Source organism: Colletotrichum karsti (assembly GCF_011947395.1).
Source record: "Colletotrichum karsti strain CkLH20 chromosome Unknown Scaffold19, whole genome shotgun sequence".
NCBI lineage: Eukaryota > Fungi > Ascomycota > Sordariomycetes > Glomerellales > Glomerellaceae > Colletotrichum > Colletotrichum karsti.
In genome coordinates, this window is record NW_024065919.1 from 411032 (window position 1) to 432501 (window position 21470).

Genomic DNA, 21470 nt, shown 5'->3' on the forward strand with positions numbered 1-21470 from the left:
AGATCTCACACAACACCCTGCCCTCGCCTGGTTTGAAGACCCTCTTGTCCTTTTTTCAGCATCCAATTCTCGCCAGAGTCCGCCCCTCTTTCGTCGCCTGTTGCCCTGGGTCTTCCTTGTTCTCTGTTCAGACTATTCCTCGCTTCCCGCCGACCATCTGGTAAGGTCGCGTGCTAATACTGGCTTAGTCTCCCCGGTAGCGTAACATCTGGCTGGGTTCTCTGCTGTCTGCGGTCTGGGAAAGGAGTGCGGCCTCTCTGTTCCTGGCCGTGATACGTCCTCTCTTGTAGATTCTCCATTCAACTTGTCGGTACGGAGTACCAGCGCGGCAACCCAGACACAGACGCTGATGAGCGAGCGTCCCTTCGTACAATCTGCACACACACCCCAGTTGTCGTCTGTCGGCTACTGCAGAGTTTCCTTCCATCTTTGTCTGTGTCCTCCGTTCGACACTCCACTCTCTTGCGTCCCCGACAACTCTCTGTGAGAACGGCCGCCAGCACGCCGCCCTACCGCGCCTCAACTCCATCCAACTCTCCTTCATACCGTCTATCTGCCACTTCGTGGGGCGTCCTGCCGACATGTTCTCTTCTGGTTAATCATAGGATGCTACCGTAGTTCGACAGCATTTCCATCATGATTCGTTTTCTCTCTTAGATCTTTACACTTTACATTCCCCATTGACTGGGTTTTCTATTCTATCCCGGCCGGCCCGCGGCGCCGACGACAAACGAAATGTTCATTCCAGGAATTGTCCAGGCCCTGGTTGCCGCACTTACCTTGTCAGTCGCCCATCACCACCACGCGTCGTTCAGCTTTGAGGATGAGGATGAAGGCATCATGGACCCGAGGGGACAGAAAGAGAGAGGGAACTACATGGAATGGGAGGAACACACAGGCTAACACGCAGTGTACAGTGGCATCGTCCTCAACGCCGCCTCCGCCGCCGTCTTTCTTTTCGCAAAGGGCCATGGCTCCAAAATCTTTCGGGACGGCCTGAGGCTGGTCCTCATCACATTCCTTGCTTCAGCAGCCCTGTGGGCTCAAATCGACTTCGCCGCCCTTACCATCGATCCGACTGCGATCTCCGGGTGCCAAGTCGCCGTAATATTTGCTACCATTTTCGATCAGTTGGCCCGCTTCGCGATCGAACAATACCTACTATGGGCCATCAACTCCAACGCCAAAACGCCTACCGGTGCGATGATTCCTCAGGCGGTTATCGGAACGCGTTTCATCTTGGGTGCCGTCTTCGTTGGCTTCCAAAAGCCGCAGATTGCTACCGTCTGCGTCTCAAAAACTGACGTACTGCCGATTGGCGTTGTTATCATGATCACAGATTTCCTCATCATTGGCATGCTGGCCTTCAGGGCGAACTCTCTCGGTCTTATCACGGAGGCCAGGAGTGGCCGGCCTAGTTCCCAAAACAAAAAGGCTGTTTTGTGGACTATGGTCGGATTCGCTGTTTGGACAGCGGTAAGTGAAGACCACTAAACGATTTCGTACGTCGATGTCGGAATACTGACGGTGTATCACCGTGATAGGGAAGCATTCCGTTGCTGTTGGGCGCTGAGAACATCGAGTTGATCTTCAGAACCGCCGTTCCAGCGACTGCGCTGTCGCTGCTTGTTGGTGGGTTTTCTTCTCATCACATTGCTGTGATGTTGTTGCTGACAGGTCTAGGAATCGTCACTGGCTTTTCCGATTCTCTGCTTCCCCCTCGTCCCCAGCAAGCTACTCATCCTGACGCTCAATCTCCTCGTAACATCAGCTCAAGCAGAGACATCGGTACTTCCGATTCGGACTATCCGCCGACGCGATATGAGGACCTCAAGGCCGGCACTATCACCACCGTTTCAACTTTCAACCAGCCCCGAGATGCGCCTCGTCCTGATGTCCCGAGAGGTGCCGACGGTGCTTTGCCCATCATTGCGGGCTCTGTTCCCGGCCAAGCCATGATTGGAGTAGGCGGAGTCCCAGTACAGGGACAACTATTCCCTCCCATCCGCGCGCAGACGGCCCCAGTGAGAGAGAGCAAGAGGATAGAGATCAAGCAGCCGAACAAGCAGTACAAGAGGAGCATCTTCGACAGGGGTCCAGGCTCGAATATCAAGCACGCCATCTCGAACCCGATCCTTCAGGAGAGCGGAGAGCGAAACCCTCTGAACAAGATTGCCACCATCGACCTGGCAACTGCGGCTCAGAACGACAGAGAAAGGAGAGATAACGACATGGCAACCATGCAACAGTCCCCTAGCCTGATTGCCCAGCGTCCCGCTCCTCGACCTCCTGCTATCACGCCCGAAGAGGCCCTCAAGCGAGCTCAAAGCACGAAGCGGAAGGAAGTTGGACCGGCATCTCCTCCCCCGGCGGAACCGCAACCTCTGAAATCCGCCGGACTGATGTCCAACCCACCAGCAACGACATCTTCTGCGCAACTTTCACCCGGAGTTGAGGAACTCCGCCGAAGATCGCCTCGAGTATCCCCTCGTCAATCTCCTGAGCCTGTACAACAAAATGAGACGGAGACCAGGCCGTTCACGCCTCCTAAGCAATCCGCACCTGCTAGTTCAATTTCTCCGCCTCGTCCTCCACGACCTGAGCGACCTTTGAGCCCCTTTGAGACAATGGAGAGATCTGGGAGTCAAAAGACGGTCGATAGGTCTATGAGCCAAAAGACGATGACGATTGACAGGACTGCTAGCCAAAAGTCGACAGCAACTACGATGACTCGAACCATGTCACCTTCAACCGGCCTTGTTCCGCCGCCTCCGCCCAGGAGTGCCGCTCGTTTGATGTCACCGACCAAGAAGCCCGATCTTCCTTCGACTTGGCCTATTCAATCCGCTGTTGATCCTGCCATCCGGCCATCCAGGAACAAGCCACTTTCACCAAAGGGCCAGGATGCATCCGCCGCCCCCGGCTTACAGAGGCGGCCAACGACTACGGGTCTTCCATCTAACCCTAGAGCGATGACCATGAGGCCTCTCCCCAAAGACGCCGTTTCGAAAGAACAAACGGTCCTGTTTGTGAATAACATTCAGTACAACGACCCCACAGGAGTTCAGAACATCATCCAGGGAGCCGTCAGTCAGGCCGCCAAGACTCCTCTCGGTCTCCAGTCCCCGGGATCGGCTCTTAAGTCGTCGGGATCTATTGTTCATCGACCGCGTCCTATCCCCAGGCAACCCGGGAAAGACCGTCCGATTTTCCCTGCTGAAGATACTCCGAACCACAAGCGAAGTAAGTCGGGTGGTTCAATTATCAGCAGAAAATCGATCCTACTATCAAATCCAGGAAGCCCTACTCAGCTTCCTCCATTGCCGCCACCACCTAAGAGTGCCGGTGCACCTGTTAGACCGTTGCCGAATGACACGAAGAGCATGACGTTTGATGAGAAAATGGATCTTTTCTTCCCCAGACCGCCTAGCAGCTCCGACGGAAGCTCACGACCCAGGGAATCGATTCCTGAGATGCCTGTTCTTCCTGCCGCTTACAAGCCCGAGAGCAATGCCGTGGCCGAGGACAGGGGAGGATGGGATACCAGCCGCGTGCAATCGAAGCAGTCGTCTAATCGTTCAACAAAGACCTCAGTTCGCACTGAGAGCATTCTGGACATTGAAGAGCCTCAACACGCTCTGAACTACCCTCGAAACACATCGAAGTTCAGCGTCGACACATCTATTGTGAGCGGAAGGGATCGCGACTCTTGGATACCCGACCTGCCCGTTGACGACCGTACCCGTGGCAAGTCATACGACGGAGTCAAGCGCCAGTCTTCACCGGTTCTTCCCGTTCGCAATCCTAGTCTCTCAGAGTTCAGCGAAACCCGAACGCATGACGAGGTTGCAACGACAAATTGGGGTTCCATTCATTCACCTGTTGCCGCGGTTAACATTCAAGAGGTCACTCACATGCCGAAACCTACCTGGATTCAGCCGCGCGACGTGTCGATGATCAGCCATAACGACGGCAAGGAGGTGATTGATATCATGCTAGACGCATCTGTCGAGCATGAGAGAGATTTCGTTCCCTCGGTGCAAGAGATCAACGAGGGGCCCGCCGACCTTCCTGACGTGAGCGTTGCCAACCGCGGCGCTCGCTGGCATCGTCGTGTCGGTGACGCGTGTGCAACTTTCTCCGAGCGTGATGAGAAGGTCAACTCCCGTCGCATGCCGCCGCCTCGCGCTCTTCAACTCAAGTCGCCCACTAGAAGAAACAACGCCGTTGTACTTCAGGTCGCTGAGCCGTCCCCGCTTGAGTCACCGCAGCATGCCTACGAAATGATCCAGGCGCAACTCAAGAAGTTGGAGGAGCCTACTCGGGACTCCTATGAGAGCCAGGGACAGAGAATCCGTCTCCTTGAATCTCTCGAGGCTGAGATGGGACAACAAGAAAGCCAGTGGCATGAAATGCAGCATGGTCTGACCCGCGATTCACTCTCGACTGTTGGGACGACTTCTGTTCGCAACTCGCAGCAGGAACCTTCCAATGTTAGTGTGCATTCAAGAGATTCCTCCCTGCACTCCACCATCGCAGCCGATCGCCGTGCATCCCGTCGCGCTCGGATACAGAGCGGCGCCAGCCTCAGCAAGTCATCATACGAGGATCTCAGAAGCGCGTCCTCCAGCTCGTCGGGCAACAATCGCACTAGTCTCTGGGAACAGAGACTCGCCGACGCACAAATGGAATATATGGAGAATGCAACTGAGCTATTGGCCAAACGAAACCTCAATTTCCTATCTGTCTCAAAGGCGCGGGTGAGTGCACAGTTGGGCAGCCCTACCCCACCGGACACCGATGAGTCCGATGGCGTCGACGCTCAGATTCTCGCGACGCTCATGCCGAAGGAGCGAGCCGCACCTGCAGGTCAACTCTGGGCGCCAATCTCGCCTGTTTATTCTGAGCGCGAACCGACTCTTCTCTGGCGCCCAGCACACGATGTCGCGAACAAGACCTCCAAGAGCGGTGCTGATGCTGCCCTCCCTGGCCTATCTGTTCGTCCCGCGGCGCGCAAGTCCGCCGAGCCCTTGCTTATCGAGAGCGTCCAGCTTTGGCAGCCGGATCACACTGCTGCTAAAAAGCTGCGCAACTCCACCTCATCATTATGGCGAACTTCTTTCGTTGCTGAACCTCCCAAGCCAGCACGTCCTGTAACCCAACGACCACCAAGACGAAGCAAGCGCATCACTGCTCTTCCCGACATTCTTGAGAACCCGGAGCCGTTGCCGGACAAGCGTGGCACCCTCGGCATCTTCCAGTTCCCCTGGGGTGAGAGGTCGGACACGGCGACCGTCCAGCCCCGACCTAGTCATATGTTTATGGCCATGCCGGGCACCATGTCAACTGGTGGCACTGCAGTCCGCGCCGCTTTGGAGGCTCGCGCGCAGCAACTCCAGGCTCAGGAGTATTCTTCATCCTTCTTCGACGACTACGACGAGGAAGAGGAGGGTGACGATGAAGTCTCGGACATCAACGAGGACGATGAGAGTGATGACGGCTTTGATGAGACAACACTTTGGGAGATTGCCAGTCTCTTACAATCTGACCAGGTGCCCTCCAAGAATAGCCTACTCCCCCAGCCGACCTATTACCGACCTGATTCTTTGATGGAGGAAGAGGAGTACATCTCTCAGTCGTCTGAGTATCCCTCTGATGATGAGAAGACAGCGGAGGGCGAAGACGACACCAAGCACGATTCTCTCGTCATGAGCGCTGTTGCTGAAGAACTTCCTACACCACCAAAGCCATCGTCTCTGTTGTGGACCGGAAAGCCCAAGCGTTATGTTAGCGTTCGTCTCCCGCCAGGACTCCTGCAACCTGACGCACGTACATGGGCGACCTATGTGGACACGAACCCTATTCCTCGCGTCCAGGCCCAACGTCCCGAGCCCGCGACTATTTACAGCACCACCCTCTGGAGCGCACCTATGCCGGCAGCACAGAAGTCAGTCGGTCTTCTCTGGAGTCAACAGACAGTGAAGACGGATAACAAGACCAAGGCTCCGACAATGAGGACAATGTGGATTGCTCCCGTCGTCATCGTGGAGAAGGAGGCCAACGGACTGTTCGACCCCAGTGAGAAGCGCATTACCTTCAGGACAACTTCCGCTTCCCCAGTCGGCCTCAGCATGTCCTCAACAGCTCGTGTCACAGTGGAGGCCCTGCCTGTCCTCACTTCAACAAGCCTCTGGGCGTCGCAGCAATTGTCAACAAAGACCCTGTGGGCTTTGCCCGCCGTCGTCATTGAAGCAGCAGAGGGTCTCTTCGATGCTAGCCACAAGCGGGCTGTGTTCAGGACGACGACCGCCACTCCTGTCGGTCTTGCCATGTCTTCATCAACAGCACGCGTTACGGAGACGGCTCTCCCTGTTCTCACCTCGACTAGCCTCTGGACTGCGTCTCCCGCTGCCCTCGAAGCTCAGGACTGGATCTCTGTCGGATCTGCCAACTCATCTGGTCGTTCAACTCCCACTCTCGACACCGCGTCAACAAGGTCTCTTGCGACGGAAGCAGTCTCGGATTTTGACCCGCTCCCCGCCGTCGAAGCAAAGCGTCCCACTTGGTGGGAAAACAACGCTGAGAAGCCCCAAGAGCGACTCCAACGCACCGAGGTCACCCCCGCCGACTGGGAAGCCGCGCTGAACGAGGCTATCGCCGCAACTGCGCCCCTCCCATCTCCTCTCGTCCGGACTGTTGCCACTCCAGAGCAGTGGGCGGATGCCCTTAATGAGGCTATCGGTACCACATCCACCCCTGCCTCTCTTGACCGCACCGCTGCCAGCCCTGCTCAATGGGAAGACGCCTTGAACGAGGCGATCGCGGCCTCCTCTTACGTCCCCGAGGTTCCTGTTCAAGAAGTACAGCAGCAGCAGTACTTCGAACAACCCGAATTTGAGCAGCAACAGTACAATGAGCAACCTCAATTCGACCAAGAGCCGTACTACGAGCAGCAGCAATTCGACCAGCAGGCTTTCGACCAGCAGGAGTTCGAACGACGAGAGTATGAGCGCTACATGAATGAGCAGCGCCTGTTCGAGCAGCAAATGTACAACCAGAGGCTTCTTGAGGAGCAAATGTACCAGCAACAGCAGTACTACGGTCAACAGCAGCAGCAGTATGAGCCTCAGTACGATGCTCAGTACCAGCCGCTGTACACTGAGCCTCAGTACGAGCCTCAACTCGACCAGCCTATTGAGCCCCAGTTCGAGCAGCAGCAGGTGTACGAACCCGAGCCTGAGTTTCTTCAGCCGACGCTCTACGTGGAGCCGGCCACCGAGCCCAAGGAGCAACTGTTCGAGCCCGAACAACCCGTCTCCGTCTCGCCCGCAAAGTCTCCCCTCTGGTCTGCTCCCGAGGTGACGGTGTCCTCAGAAACCGGCATTATGTGGATTGCACCAGCCAAGCCCCTCCTTCACGCCCACGACACGGCGCCCCTGACCCCAGAGGATTCGGAATCCCGTCAGCTCCGCCTCAAGCGCTCCAAGACCCCTCCTCCTCCTTCTACCATTGTCAGCTTCGAAGGCCAGGGCATGTGGAAGTCCCTCTCTGCCCCGGTGACCCCCGGGTTCCCTCCCTTGTGGTCCGCCCCCGAGGTGACCGTCTCTGAGGACACCGGCATCATGTGGATTGCACCGGCCAAGCCCCCCCTTCACGCCCACGACACAGCGCCCCTGACTCCAGAGGATTCGGTTTCCCGTCAGCTCCGCCTCAAGCGCTCAAAGACCCCTCCTCCTCCTTCTACCATTGTCAGCTTCGAAGGCCAGGGCATGTGGAAGTCCCTCTCCGCCCCGGTGACCCCCGGGTTCCCTCCCATGTGGTCTGCCCCCGAGATCACTGCCCCCAAGGATACGGGCATCATGTGGATCCGTCCCGCGAAGCCTGCCCGCCATTCCTATGACACCGCGCCCCTGACGCCCGAGGACTCTGAGTCTCGCAACTTGCGCCTGAAACGCTCCAAGGCGCAGTCCACCGGCGGACTCGTCAACTTCGACGGCACCGCCATGTGGAACCACGAGGGCGCCGACGCTTCCCGCATTGCACCCCTCGGCGGCGGCCGCAACTGGATCGAGGGCGAGATCTTCCGTATCTAAGCATTCGTTCAACACGCGCGGCGTACGGAAGGGGAATACACTGTTGGACACCATTATGACATGACCCATGTATAGGAGATTCAAAATGGAGATGGATTGGAATTTGGGAGAGGAAGCGGGACAAAAAAACAGCGAACCAGCGTCTACTTTTTATCACGAAGCCACTTTTTCTTTCTTTCTACTTGCTCTTGTTTTGCTTTTTTCCACATACCACAAACACAAAACACCAGGTTTTTATCTCTTTCGTAGGATTTATACGTCGTCTCTCTGCCCTTCTCCCCCTCCCTCAGGTTCACCCCCCAAAGTCCTGGATACCCCCTTTGTCTCAGACTGTATCTTCAAAGTTCAGCCGGCCCCGCGAGGCCGAGATCTTCATACCTAATTGGCCTTGTCAGTAGCCATCCGATCGTTTTTTGCCAGAGGGAGAAAGGAGAGAGACGTCTACCCCATGTACTATAGGACTACAAAAAAAATTCAGGATTGATTATCCATAAACGTGTTTGATGCCAGAGACCGATAATGTGAAGATGACGGAGAGAATGTGTGGTGAAGCGATATCTGCGTAGATCTAACAGGTCACGTGCGCAAGGTCTTGAAAGTAGGTAGTAGTTGAACGTAGTAGTATTCGTCAAACTATGTACAAAGCCGTCGGGTCCCTTGACCATTCCATACCCGCGTGTAATAATCCCTTTTAAAAGCCCAAAGCCGTATTCCCATAACCCCCCCTACCTAATACCTGTATTATTCTACCGCGCCCGGGAAACCCCGGAGCTTTTGACCTTCCGTCCAGACAGAAGGGACAGACCTTCTTCGTACGAATGGAAGCAGAGAAGACGTTCGGCTGGTCCTCGCGCAAGGGGAGAAAAAGGCGAATCCATCGCGAAAATGCAGTAGACCAACCAACAGCCGGATTCTTGTCTTTTTGTGTGTGCGTTTTTTTCCTTGCTTGTCTACCCATTGTACAATGCCAGAGCCAGAACGGTTTTTTAAGAATGTAGGATAGGGAAAAATAAAAAGGCCCGGAGACGAGACGAAATGCCTTCGTCAACTGGCTTTCGCTTCGTCGCTGAAATCGCAAACATGTTTTATGTATGCTCGTTTTTCCATTCCATCGCGTATCCTTTTTTCCCGTGACCATCTCGTCATTCCTCCGTGTCACGAAGGGATCGTACACAATTAACGTCGTCATAAGCCCTCTCTCGTTTGCAAGAAAAATAGAAGCCAAACAGTGGCGTAACGGTAATGAGACTGGTAGGCAGGCAGGCTGGTGCAATAATAATCTTGCCCAGCCACAAAGTCGGCAAGAAACATCTTGGTGTTGGTCGAATGGATGCGGTTGACCGGGCCGTCTGTATGCTGTATGTCGCGGCGATGAGAATAAAAAAACCGTTGAACCCCCCCAAGCCGTCGCTATGCAGACAAGAAAAATCAACAATATTCGTACATGTACAGAGTTGTAATAAGGAGCCCGTGGCGAGTGAGCGCTTGCCGCCGCATCAAATGTCCAGACGTGAAAGTAGTAGTCTGGCATCCGGCGCCTCATCTCAGCTGACAGTCATCATGTGCATCCGTTGCAGGCCGCTCGATGGCGAAGCGTCGACGGAGCCGCGGGTGAGAACGGAGTTCGCGCTCCGGGTTTGAGGCAGCTTCTTAGGCGGGCTTGACGGAGACGGTGTGTGCTCCGGAGTGAACACGCGGGTGAAGGCCGGGCTGTCATTGTGCGGTCGTGGAGTACGCGCGGGGCTTGAAGTGAGCTGGTCTGCTCGGCGGACGACTTCTGACAGGATGTCTCGGAGATCTCCAGCCCGCTTGACGAGAGCCTTGAGGCTATTTGTGCCAAAGTGAAGCTTGTCATCACGGGCAGATTCTTGAGCGGTACGTTGCTGCATGGCGTCAAGGACGGATCTGACAATGTCCGTGACGTCGTGACCGCCCATGTTAATGTTGTTCTCGGGTGTCTTCGGCCGAGGAGGAGGAAGCTCATCGGGAGCTGGACTGTTCCCGCCGAAGATATCGTCATCGGGCGAGAAAACCGAGCGTCTGCGGCCGGCAGGGCGTTCGCGAATGACTGCAGTCCTGGATACGTTGATTTCTTTAACTTCGTCAAACGGGTCTTCCTTTTCAATAGGCGCGGGTGATGCAGCGTCGAAGCCATCCATGAATCGGTCGCTCATCACAGACGATGAATCAACGTCCATACCCTCCAATTCATCCTCATCGGGCGATGCCAAAGCAATGATGCCCTCGGCTTCTTGCCACAGACCCGCGCTAGAGCCGCCAAGCATGTCCAAATCTCTGCCGTGCCGACATAAGCGCTTCAGATCGTTAACGAGCAGAGAGAGCTCCCTGATGTGGCCGGTGTGCTGTTTGAGGCTTGGTTGAGATGCCTGGATCGACGCAGGTACCACCATGGCGAAATCAACTTCAGCCTCTTTGTCTTCAGCCTCGTTGCCACCAAACTCGAAGTCGTCGTCCCAGTCCTCGCTGACATTCTTCGTGCCTAGTCCCCAGGTGCCAAACTTCTGAGACGTCATTGAAGCATTGTCCGCAATATCGTGGACAACGGGAACGCTTTGGCTGCGGACGTGCATGGCGGTAGGCCCCTTGCGAACAGCAGCGCGGCCGCCTCTGATGTCTAGCTCCTTGCCATAAGCGGTCTTGGGGCGGAACGTGCTGAGGCTATCCGGCTTGTCGCTGGTTGGCTCGCTCCAGTCAAATATGTTGCTTCTAGGCCTCTCGCTAGGATCATGCGTTGCGTCGGTATTCCTGTTGCCGCTGATGTTGGCGAGAGCGATGCGCAAATTAGGGCTGACGCCGCGCGAGTTCATCGAGCTGGGCGGTGACAACTGATTGCTGTAGGCCATCTCGTCCTCGTCGCGAGCCCAATCGTCGTCGAAGTCGTCCTCAATGGACAGGCGGCCAAAGTCCTTGCTTCCTATTGAGTACTCGTTGGACGGCCGCTCAATGCTGTAGCGTGGCGCCGATACATCGGAGTCCGGACGGATCCTAGGCTCATGATTGACACGAACTGGTGTCGGAATACTCTCGTCTTCCTCCTCCATGATTCTATCATCGGCATCCCATGATCGGCCGAGGATCTCTTGGATGGACAGCCGTTTTGTCTTGGTTGCGATGGCAGTGCCTGGCGGAGATTCGTCAAACATTGACTCCGTCGGAGTCTCTAAACGGTTGATGGCAGATGCGGCGGTACGCAGAGAGTCGAACATGGTATCGCTCTTGAAGTCCGTGTCGTCATCGTCGCCCGACATGAAATCTCTCGCTTCGATGTCGGAGCTGTTCAGGGTCGAACTTCGATCGGTCTGGGGGCCGCGATAGTAAGCAGCCATGGCCGCGGAGCTCTGAGAACTGCCCGAAGGCTGAATTGAGCGTGGAGAGGGACCGCTGCCTGTTGAACCGACTCGGGAAACATCAACATTAAAACTTGAGAGACGCGACAGAGGCGGCAAGGGCGACGAGGTGTTCCTGCGCTGCTGGAGGGCGCTTGCCGGGTCTAAATTGGCGGGTGGTTGATTCTTTTGCGTCGTAGGAGAGTAGTCCGAGGATGCAGGCGCAGGCGAAGGCGCGAGGTCGTCTCGGGCGTGACCCTGGCCGGGGCTTTCTGTCGCAGGTGCAGACGCATTCCGCTTATTCCCAGTCTTCGATTCCCCGCGCTTCGAGCGCCGAATGCTACCCGCCCTCGGCATCCAGTTCGGCGAAGTGAAATGCATCGAGAAAGAGCGCTGCGTGCGCTTCGTCGGTGTATCCTCCGGGGTCGCGGGTCGATCGTCGTTTTCTTTATCGTCGTCTTCTTTTTCTACCACCGCCTCGTCTTGCGAATCCTCAATGGTCTTGATGATATCCTCGGGTACTGGGGTCTGGTCAGATGATGTAGCGTCACCCAGCATACCACCCTGAATTAAGTAAATATTTTGTTCCCCGCTGGGCGCAAATATGCGCTTCGTCGTTGTCGAAGATCTAGTGCTGGGGCTGCGGTCAATTAAGCGATCGGGGGCGCTGCGTGCGATAACATTGGCCCTGCGCGAGTGAAAAAAGGAAGTCCACTTGGTTTTCGGATTTTGTTGTTGCTGTGACTGTGGCTGTAGTTGTTGTTGCGATTCCTGTTCTTGTTTGTTGCCTTCCTTGGGTGGCGGTGGTGCGGCACCTTCCGCGTTTGGAAACTTGTACTGGTCAAAGGAGAATTTGGGGTCGGCTGTGGGTTCAACGGTATGAACGTCGTGGTGTATTTTGTGTAATGTAGCAGATCTTTGGTGGCTCGTCGCGGGTCGTCGTAGACTGGGAAGATGCGTCCTCGAGCGAAGACGTCCTACAGGACCATTCTGGTGCGCCGAGGGCGGTCGCTTCACCAGCTTATTCGGAGGTAGCGTCGGGGGAGTCGAGCCGGTAGGAGAGAGAATCGGAGCCGCAGAACCGTTGGATAACGCGACAGATTGACTGTCGAGACCAAGGCTTGATCGAATGCTTCCGTGTTGCGACAGTGGACGAAGAGACAGACGTCTCATCCACGAGCCATTAGACGAGACAGACTCTCTCGAATCCTCGACCAGGGTTGGTGAAGGCAGGTCTCCTCCCTGCACCAAAGATGCCCTTCTACCGTGCAGGAAAGAGGGCGGGAAGTTGAAGTGCTGGCTCAGCGGACGGCTAGGGCGCGATGACGACGACGACGAATCGTTCGGTTTCGAGGTAAAAGGTAGGTGGTTGAGAAGAGGGCCGCCGAAGCGTTCGTCTGTTGTCGGCGGCTGGACAACAGAACCGGTGCCGGGACGGGATGAGACAGGGGCACTGCTCAGAGGGTGAGGGTGTGGGTGATTCGGGGGAATGTCTTGGTCTGAGGCTAGTTTCCTCCTGTTGGACGTGGACTGGCTGTGATTCGCATCGTCGGCATGAGCAAAAACCAAACCGAGAGCCGCTCCAGCAACGGCCGTACCAGTCCCTACGAGCTAATGGGCGCGTTGAGTCAGCGGACGGGTTGAACCACGCAGTGATATATCAGGGGAATCGTGTCCACGAATGGCGATAGGGAGGACTATGGGAAATGAAAAAGCTCCATAGCATTGATTGAGTGTCGGGTCGAAGGGAAAAGGTCGCGCATAGCGTTGAGGCAGGTATTGGGGGGATGCCTGCACGGATATAGGATACGGGATACGGGATATGGGCAGGTTGCTCAGACTGCAGGCATGGCGAGGTAACGTGAGGTAAGCAAGCAGCCAACTTACACTGGGAAGCGTCTGCATGGTTGCAGGTTGTCAATCTACTCGGAGAACCAACTAAGGAGTCCGGAGACGGGCATACGGGCGGAAGAGTCGAAGGTGCTCTTGAGGGACGTGGTAAGCATCGTCAAGACATATGCGCCAATCTCTCGGGTCGTGTGCTCAGGAATGAGCGTCGAATCTTGGTGTTTTGGGTTTCCCTATCGGACGGTTGTCGCGGCGGCGGTCGTGATTTCGGACGAGAAATGAGACGAATTGGGGGCGCAGAACAATCGCGAAAGTGTCTACGACGGGAATTGGCGTGAGACAAGGAGATCCAGGTGGTGAAGGCTCAGAGACAGAGAGTGAGGGTGAGGGTGAGGAGCCCGGCTAACAAAGTCGAGCAGGGCAAACCAGGCGAAGGATCAACAGGCCAACGGCGAAGGAGAAAACACACAGACGTCGAAGTCGAGCAAATGGCTCTCGGATGTCGCAGTCGAAATTGTAGTCGAAAAGTCGAAGCAATCCAGGTTCCCCCTTTCCAGAAGACAAAAGACCAGACCGGACCAGACCAGAAGAGAAGTCGAAAAAGAAGAAAGACGCGGTAGGAAGAGAAGAGGAAGCGGAAGCGCGTAAGTGGGCTGCCGACGTAAGGTAAGGCCAGGTCCTGGTCTCTGGTCTCCGCAAGCGAGGCGAGGTGAGGTGAGGTGAGGTAAGAGGAAGGGAAAGAAAGGCAGGGCAAGGTAGAGCCAGAGCCGACTCCCAGAGAGGGTCAGTGAGAATTTGGGGCGGGCGAGGATCGTTCGTTCGCTCGCTCGTTCGGATGGAGGAGATGGAGGAGGAGATGGAGGAGGAGATGGAGGAGGCCCAGGTCCCGGTCCGTCCCCAGTCCTGTTCTTGGTCAGGTATCCGTACCTTACCGTCAAGCAAGGTCCGCGGCCTAGTCAGTGGTCCTGGTCCTGGTCCAAAGGTCGAGCGAGGGTCAGGCTCCAGTCTGTGAGATATCCGGCAGAGGCTTAGATGGGATAAAAGGTGAGAGAGAGACTCAGACTCAGACTCAGACGAGCAGAGCAAGATGTCGACGGCGAAGCTGACGGAGACCAAGCTGAGCGGCGAGATGGCTGTCCCGGATAGGAAAAGACTGAGTTTAGGGGCCTGTATCCCGTAACCCAGACTGGGATAATGGGAGGAAGTGAGGAATTGGGGTTGGCGGTGGAGGTTGACGAGAGCGAGAATACGGATACAGCAGCTGAAAGTGAGAGAAGAGAATGTCAATGGGCAGCTGAGAGGAGGGTTTCTTTCTCGCCTTTTGCGGCGTCTTTCTTTCACCAATCTTGTTCGATTTACTCAAGCCTTTCCCCCTCAGTCATACATACATACATACATCGATTAGAAAGGCACCCAAAACCAAGAAAGTACATGACTTCGGAGTACCTTGCTTAGCATGGAGACCAACTCTGCAGGCGCATACGGCGAGTGGAACCCTCACTGGAGCGCAGGAGATGACTGCTGTGGGCATGTCGGCCAGTGAGAGCCCGTCCGCACATATGATGCTGCCCGCTTCATGCAGCGACTGACTGACTTGCTGCGAGCCGTGTGGACATCGCCAGTCAGGGGCCCCGGGGACCTGGCCTGCCCTGTGATGTACTATGCATATGAAGGAGATACTTGAGAGACTGGTACTCTACGGATACTGCTCGTACGAATACCCAGGCCGCCTGTCTGCAACTCGTCAGTCCCGGGCGGCTCCCTGCTGGAAGTAAATAATGAACAATAATAACACTTGCTTCCCGGAATATGCACCACGAAGACAATCAACATCTCTACCGAAGGCCATCCTCTGCCTCCCCCGAGTCCGAGTCTGCCTATTTGCGGCTTGCCAGGTTTTCCTTACTTTTGCCTGCCTTAGTGAGCTTAATAGCAATATCACCATCCTTAATACCGATACTACTAATGCCACACGGCCCCAAACAAGAAACTCGCAAAGTCGATGGAAACCGGAATAGGAGACACGCGAAATCTGCTCTGGGTTGACCGAAAAAAATCCACCGGCGGCAGCCTGCTGCGACGGACCGCTGCCTCTTCGCATCCTGTTCTTTGTTCTCCGGCTAGTTGATGAGGCAATGCCAATTCTTCGACCCGAGAGCATCTACATAGTAGTGTGTAAGTTTGTCAGACAGGCCCCCCTCAACCCGCTAAGAATACTCGTCATCTAGAAGGTTTCCCTTTCCATTCAATGACACGACAAACCACAGGTAAATGCCATTAAGCTCCTTCACTTTGACACAACGCCGCTGTCAGTCTCTCCTCATTCACGTTGAAAGTCTTGCTTGTCTTTCTTTGACACCGACTGCGACTCTGACTCTGACTCTGACTCTACTTCTGCTTTCCCACGCGACCAGCCTTCCCTCCCTCCCTTCGGCCATTGCTTCTTTGTTTTTCTTCTTATGCCCGCTGCCCAGATATCCCCTCCTCTCAAAACAACCTAAAACGGACCAGCTTGATCCACCAGGCCACCCGCGGCCAGGCTATCTTACCACTTGGATGCTTAGCATGCCCACTGGCGTCCCGGGGTCCCTGGCCTCCGTTCGAGGTTATCCCGGAAACCCTGCCCTGCGAGGTAAAAGCATCAAAAGCACGAAAGACCACCCCCCGGAAAGAAATCGATCGTCCTAGCGCGGATCGGCTGAGACCTGACCTGCTATCTTGACCAGAGCCACTGCCACTGAGCCAGCCAGACCAGCCATGGAGCCACAGGCGCACAAACAAGACGCCTATCGACTTCGCCAGAGGGCCCTCGACCAAGGTCTTGAGGCTGCCTTGTCATGCCTCTCCTCGCCTGGCCTGCGGCTGGCCACTCGCTTCCCCGGGCCCCAACATCGCGGCTTGCGGAAGCGGTAAGCAGATGGCCAAGACCTGGAGCTCAGCGTCTGCCCGGGCTTGCTTCTGCCATTCGCCATTCCTTGCTTCCCACGACAGCCTACCTAACAGGGGCCATGCCTGGGAGCCCGGGGTAAACTGATATCTTGATTCCATTCGGGCATGCTTCTCAGCGAGACTGCTCGTTCTAGCGGCAGATATCACGCCCCCCAACTGTGTGTATCTTGTCCGTCCGCGACTTGCTTCTAACGGTTTGTCACCATCACTCAGCGTGGCGGCTCGACCCTCCCGTCATCTCATGAATACGCTCAGCTTGTGTTCCCTCGCCGCTGTCGATGGGCTGCTGCTGAACGCAAGCCCGTTCATGTTGGCACGACATTAGCCACGCTCGCTTCGCTTCTGACACCTGCAGCAACTCATCTGTATCGAATCGAAAATCAGGCGGCTGCCGCCCCCTGGGATCTCTGAGCCGCCAAGTTTGCTCCTTGCTCTTTCGCGCCCGTGTTACTATTCATCAATCGTTGCCTTTGTCACCCCTCACTCAGCCCATGGGCGTCCGCATGTTGTTCCTCAACCAACCAACCGAGCCCCCCGTCGAAGTTCTGGACTTGCCTCATCCAAAGACATACGTCAATATGGGGAACCACCCAGACAGACGGCCAGGCGGCACAGATCACAGAACGAGACACATGTAACTCGTGGCCGACTTCTTCTTTTTCCTTGGGGGACAAAAAAGGACATGTCTCTCCATCGTTCTAATCATTGGGCACGACCGTCCAGCGTTTCTCATCTACCGGCCGCCCGCTTCATAGTCTGTTCCGTCGTTGACGCGAGAGGAGGGGCCGTGTTAGAGAATCCCAAGCCCCGGTGGTGAACAACGGCATACCGAGCCCGGCCGCTCACCTAGACCTGCGCCTCACAAGGAAAGGCCCTGCAGCCTGGAGAGCCCGTCAGCTAGCATCGGCATCCTTTGGAGGGCGACTGCTGCTACTGCTGCCCCTCCTTCCTTTTCGACGGCCATCAGTCGGTAGCCATGGCTGCTACACTACGATGACGGAAGATGGGATGGCCTTGTGGCACCGTGGGATGAAATGGAGACGATGGGACGCCTCCGATGGAACTCCATCTGAAAAGCTCGGAGTGCTCCTGCTCCCCGCCGCTCGGTACCTCTCAACTGAAGTCTGTTCTCCAACTGCTTTTTTGGCCGCCCCGTTTTCTTTTCTGTCCCGTGTTCCCACCAAGTCCCGTTTATCTCGCATCGTGTAATCCCTCTACTGCTGCTGCAACTGGCGATCTCTGTAGAACTAAAACCACCCTTGGGTTTTGTGCTCACCGGTCAGCCGCGTGGTGCCGGTTCGGACCCGGCGAGCTGGCCATGACAGGACAGATGCCATGGTGATATGATGTGCTCGTTTGTGCCTTGGCCATGGTGACGAGGTGGCATGGCATGAGAAGAGCATGGGGGCCAGTACATGGTGGGGAAGCGGTTGCATGGCCTCCTTGTGGGCCGGCCTCCGCTGTGTTTTGGTTTTGGGTTGTGTGGGCGTCAACAATAACAACACAACACACACACGCACGAAAGAAAACAATAAACAAGTTACCAAACTGGTCCATCTCACACACACGCTCCAGCTTGTCGTCCAATTTTCCCCAAAGGCAAGGACCCCATCACAAACATCACCGTCTCGGTAGCACTGCAGACGACTTTCCGTCGTTTCAACACACATAATTGCGCATTTTCGTGTCCCTCGAGAGCCCTGCCGCCCATGTTGTGTTCGGGTCGGGTCCCCAACATGCGTAGGTTACCGTTGCCTCTGTCATGACTTTTCCGTTTCCTCGTTCCTACTGCGGTGGTTACTGTCAAGAAGCTTTCCCCTCCACAAGGCAAGGCAATATCATATGTCTCTGCGAGTTTAATCAACCTCAAGCGGCTGTCCAATCGTCGTGCCACCGTATGGCTTGTTTGGGATACACATTATCCATGTTTCTCCCCCGCTGAACTTACTCAAGCACCACAAGGGCGAGCAACCACGGACTGGAAGTAAGGAAGAGGAGGCGGTGGACGGCGATGATCTCTCTCTCTCTAATTCTTTCTCACCGCCAGCCTCCTTCTCGTTCGGCAGGGAGGCGCTAGACGCATATCTGCGAAGTCTGTGACTTCGTGTCGGTATATGCCCGTCTCCATGATTTCTTTCTCGGCCTTTGCGCAAAGGAGTCCGTTCTGGCTAGCAAACTTTCCATCCCGTCTTACCACTGCAGGCCGGCTTATCCATTCGTCAACCACGCACGCTTCCATATTGCGACGGCGCTTGCCTCCTTAGCGGCGGCGCAACTTGTATTCAATTGCTAGAGAGAAAGGCGGAATCCTTCCAGAAGGCCACCAGCGGGTTGGCATTACGACGTGCGGCGACCCTGCAGCGAGAGAGCATTTGGCACTTCTGTTGTGGTATCTGCATCTGGCCTTGCTTTGCTCGTGCTCGGCGACTTTTCGATTGCTCCCCCGTTCTCGTCCCGGATTATCCACCTTGGGGAACTGGCAGAGCCTTGGCCAATCCCGTGTACCGCCGTTGCGAGGATTGTTGAGCCTCGAAGTTGACGGGTTGCGCTGCGGGCCTCGTCTGGTTTCAGCTATCTTCAGATCGTCAGCTGTACCCTCTCTCAATGCAATGGTCCCTTTTAACCCGAGTGACTTTTGACGAGCAGAAGAAGAAAATGTTCGTCAAGGGTCCACGGCTGGGAGGCTGGGATCCTCGTCGTAGTGCGCTGGACTGATCGAGCGCGGTCTTAGTCAAGGCGGCTGGTGCAATTCGAGCTCCCGCGGCCGTTGCACTACGTTGTCCATCATTGATGAAGAGAACACTGGTGATCCGCCCGCGCCTCAAAGTCTTCGCGCTACCCGATAAGGCTTAAGCTGACCTTCGAATGACCTGATGTTGAAAGTCGAGGACTCCAGAAGACACTCTCTCTTTCCTCGATCAGCAACCGAGTTGCGCCGTGCCCCATGGCCGGCCGTAAGCGATCTCACCGGCGGAAGCTGCCAAGACATGCTTCCAGTCATTGCTCCGTTATTTAGTCGACGCTCAAATCCGGAGTTAACCAACTAAGGACATAATAAGTTGGCATTTATGAGCGGTCCCGGTGAGCTCATTTGCCCGCGTCTATCTGAGGAGGAAAAAGCATGAGAGAAGCGCAAGTCGCAGACCAGGGTTCGTCCGGAGCCAGTCCAGTTGGATTCCTCGAGCAAGATGCGACAGAAGCTAGCCATGCAACAGGTGCATTGGCTTGGGACCAATGAGGTCTGGCGGGGGAGCACAGCTCTGCGCTCAGGTCTCAGCAACACGTAGTAGAGAATCGATCCCACGGACTGTTGCCCTTGCTAGCAGAACAGCCGAGTGAAACTTGAAACGACAGAAAAAGCCCTTAGTCCGCGGGGTGCGGATCGGTGGTCGTTGGAATCGGGATGGAGACCACAGACGACTGGCTACGGGGCGATGCAACAGCACGAATTCCTGACCAAGTTTGCAGATCTGACCCGGTGTGCTTTCTGTATCCGTACTCGGCAATGGAATCGAGCCTGCTGCAGACGATGGGAATGTTCTTCGCTTTGTTCTCCCCTCACCGGCTGCGCAGGTAGCTGACCAGCTGATGCTCCTGTTCTGCAGGTTGTGCAGGATGGTTTGCTCCATATGGCTCTGTTGGCCGATGCCGAGCATCCACATATGCGAACCGCCAACACAAGTTCTTCCTATTTGTTGACAGTCTTCAATGGTTGACTCTCGCTGCTCGTCATCCTGTCTTGCGGCGAACCAAACGCATCCGACTGATGGACCCATCAGCAGGCCAAGATGGGGACGATTCCGATACTCCGGTCTTCTCGAATCAGAACGCCCAGGACTCAGTGCCGATTCCGAATGTCTCCAATGACGAAATCTCGACGAGGAGCTTCAAACTCACTCAGGTGGGACAAGATGGCAGTGGGTTCGTGCCTGGCCCCATTGAGCAGGGAAGCCCGGTCAACAGTCTCCAGCAGCAGAAAAGCCGCGCTTTATTTAGCAACTAGCCCGGGAAATCTGAGCATTGTGCAAAAGACAGTCAATGCCTTCAACCCTATCATTGTTCAGGGTAAGAAACAAATGCCATTCAATGCCATTCAGAGGTCGTCCGAGTTGGACCAGGCCTGGAGCTTTTGTGTCGATTCCACGTGGTTGAAGTGGCCTTTGTGCAGAAGCAGGGCAGATGTCGTATTCTCGTTCTCGTCACAATGACAGGCAGCGTGCATGGTTGGCGCAGGAACCGGGTGGCTGTCTCCCCGGTATCAAAGTTTGAGCCCTTCCCTTTAATATACGATGCCTGTTGGTGAGGAACGGCATCGCAAGATTTATCTGTAAGGCGTGAGGTTAGGCTGCCGCGATATCGACAGTAAGCTGATGTTGCCACTTGGCTGCAGCGTCCGATGTGGTACGGACTGGAATCCCATCCTTGCTGGTTTTGATGCATCGACGGACGTGAGGAGGCAATGATCAAAACGTGACTTGACAGGATGACGTGGAACTTTGCCGAAGTGATGAGCCAAGGCCTCCTTGCAGTCGACGTTCAAGACTTTTGAAGGTAACGCTGCAACGCGGCTCACCACGAAGTTCCACTGCAGCAGCTTCACTAGGCCAACACGCTCACCAGTAATTTCAATCCGAGACATCTCGGCCGTGTTGGCCTGTGAACTGCCTTCGTTCTCTTTCGCTAAGCGACGATATGAGCCGAGCATGTTCTGACTTTGCCTTGAAACGGCAGCCAACGCAGCGCAGGACCTGAGACTCGCAGTGATCTAACAGCAGACTGCCTGATGGGAAATAAAGATGTGAACTTCGTGCGCCGTCTAAGGTTGTGCAGCAAGAATTTCCCATCGGGATAAAGTTAAGTAAATGCTGGGATCCCCGGACAGATCTTCGGCGCATGGCGCCAGTAGGGCCAATTCTTCCCCATCAAATGTTGGGTTGTGAACAGGTTCCAAACACCATCGATTGGTGGCACATTGCGCCGGGCTTCTTGTCTCTGACAATTGGCTGCCACAGGTCAGATAGTCTGCTGCAAGTCGTCGTCGCGTGCTACCCATTCAAAGCATCTGCACTGGTTCCGCGATTGTTCGTAGACGCCCAAGGACTCCAACGCGGTCGTCAATCTCCGCATGTCGCGTCCAGGGCAGGGTACCCGGCCCGAGTCCATTTCTTTCGACAGTTTCAATTCGTTGAACACAGCGAGCTAGGCTCTAGAAAAGCATTTCAGCTCGCCTCTG

General features: G+C 55.5%; 2 protein-coding genes across 2 annotated transcripts; one reads left to right on the top strand and one right to left on the bottom strand.

Annotated features, from left to right (window-relative positions):
• Positions 1 to 735: 735 nt before the first annotated feature.
• CkaCkLH20_06471 (uncharacterized protein) lies at positions 736 to 8093 on the top strand (the record flags this gene model as incomplete). Its single annotated transcript, XM_038889188.1, has 5 exons — positions 736 to 782; positions 918 to 1476; positions 1545 to 1632; positions 1684 to 3243; positions 3298 to 8093. 5 exons carry the CDS (start codon positions 736 to 738, stop codon positions 8091 to 8093), a joined length of 7050 nt encoding a protein of 2349 aa, XP_038745486.1.
• A 1544-nt stretch (positions 8094 to 9637) lies between these two features.
• CkaCkLH20_06472 (uncharacterized protein) lies at positions 9638 to 12901 on the bottom strand (the record flags this gene model as incomplete). The annotated part of the gene is made up of 1 exon (XM_038889189.1): positions 9638 to 12901. The coding sequence occupies one exon, from the start codon at positions 12899 to 12901 to the stop codon at positions 9638 to 9640; it is 3264 nt and encodes a 1087-aa protein (XP_038745487.1).
• Positions 12902 to 21470: the final 8569 nt, after the last annotated feature.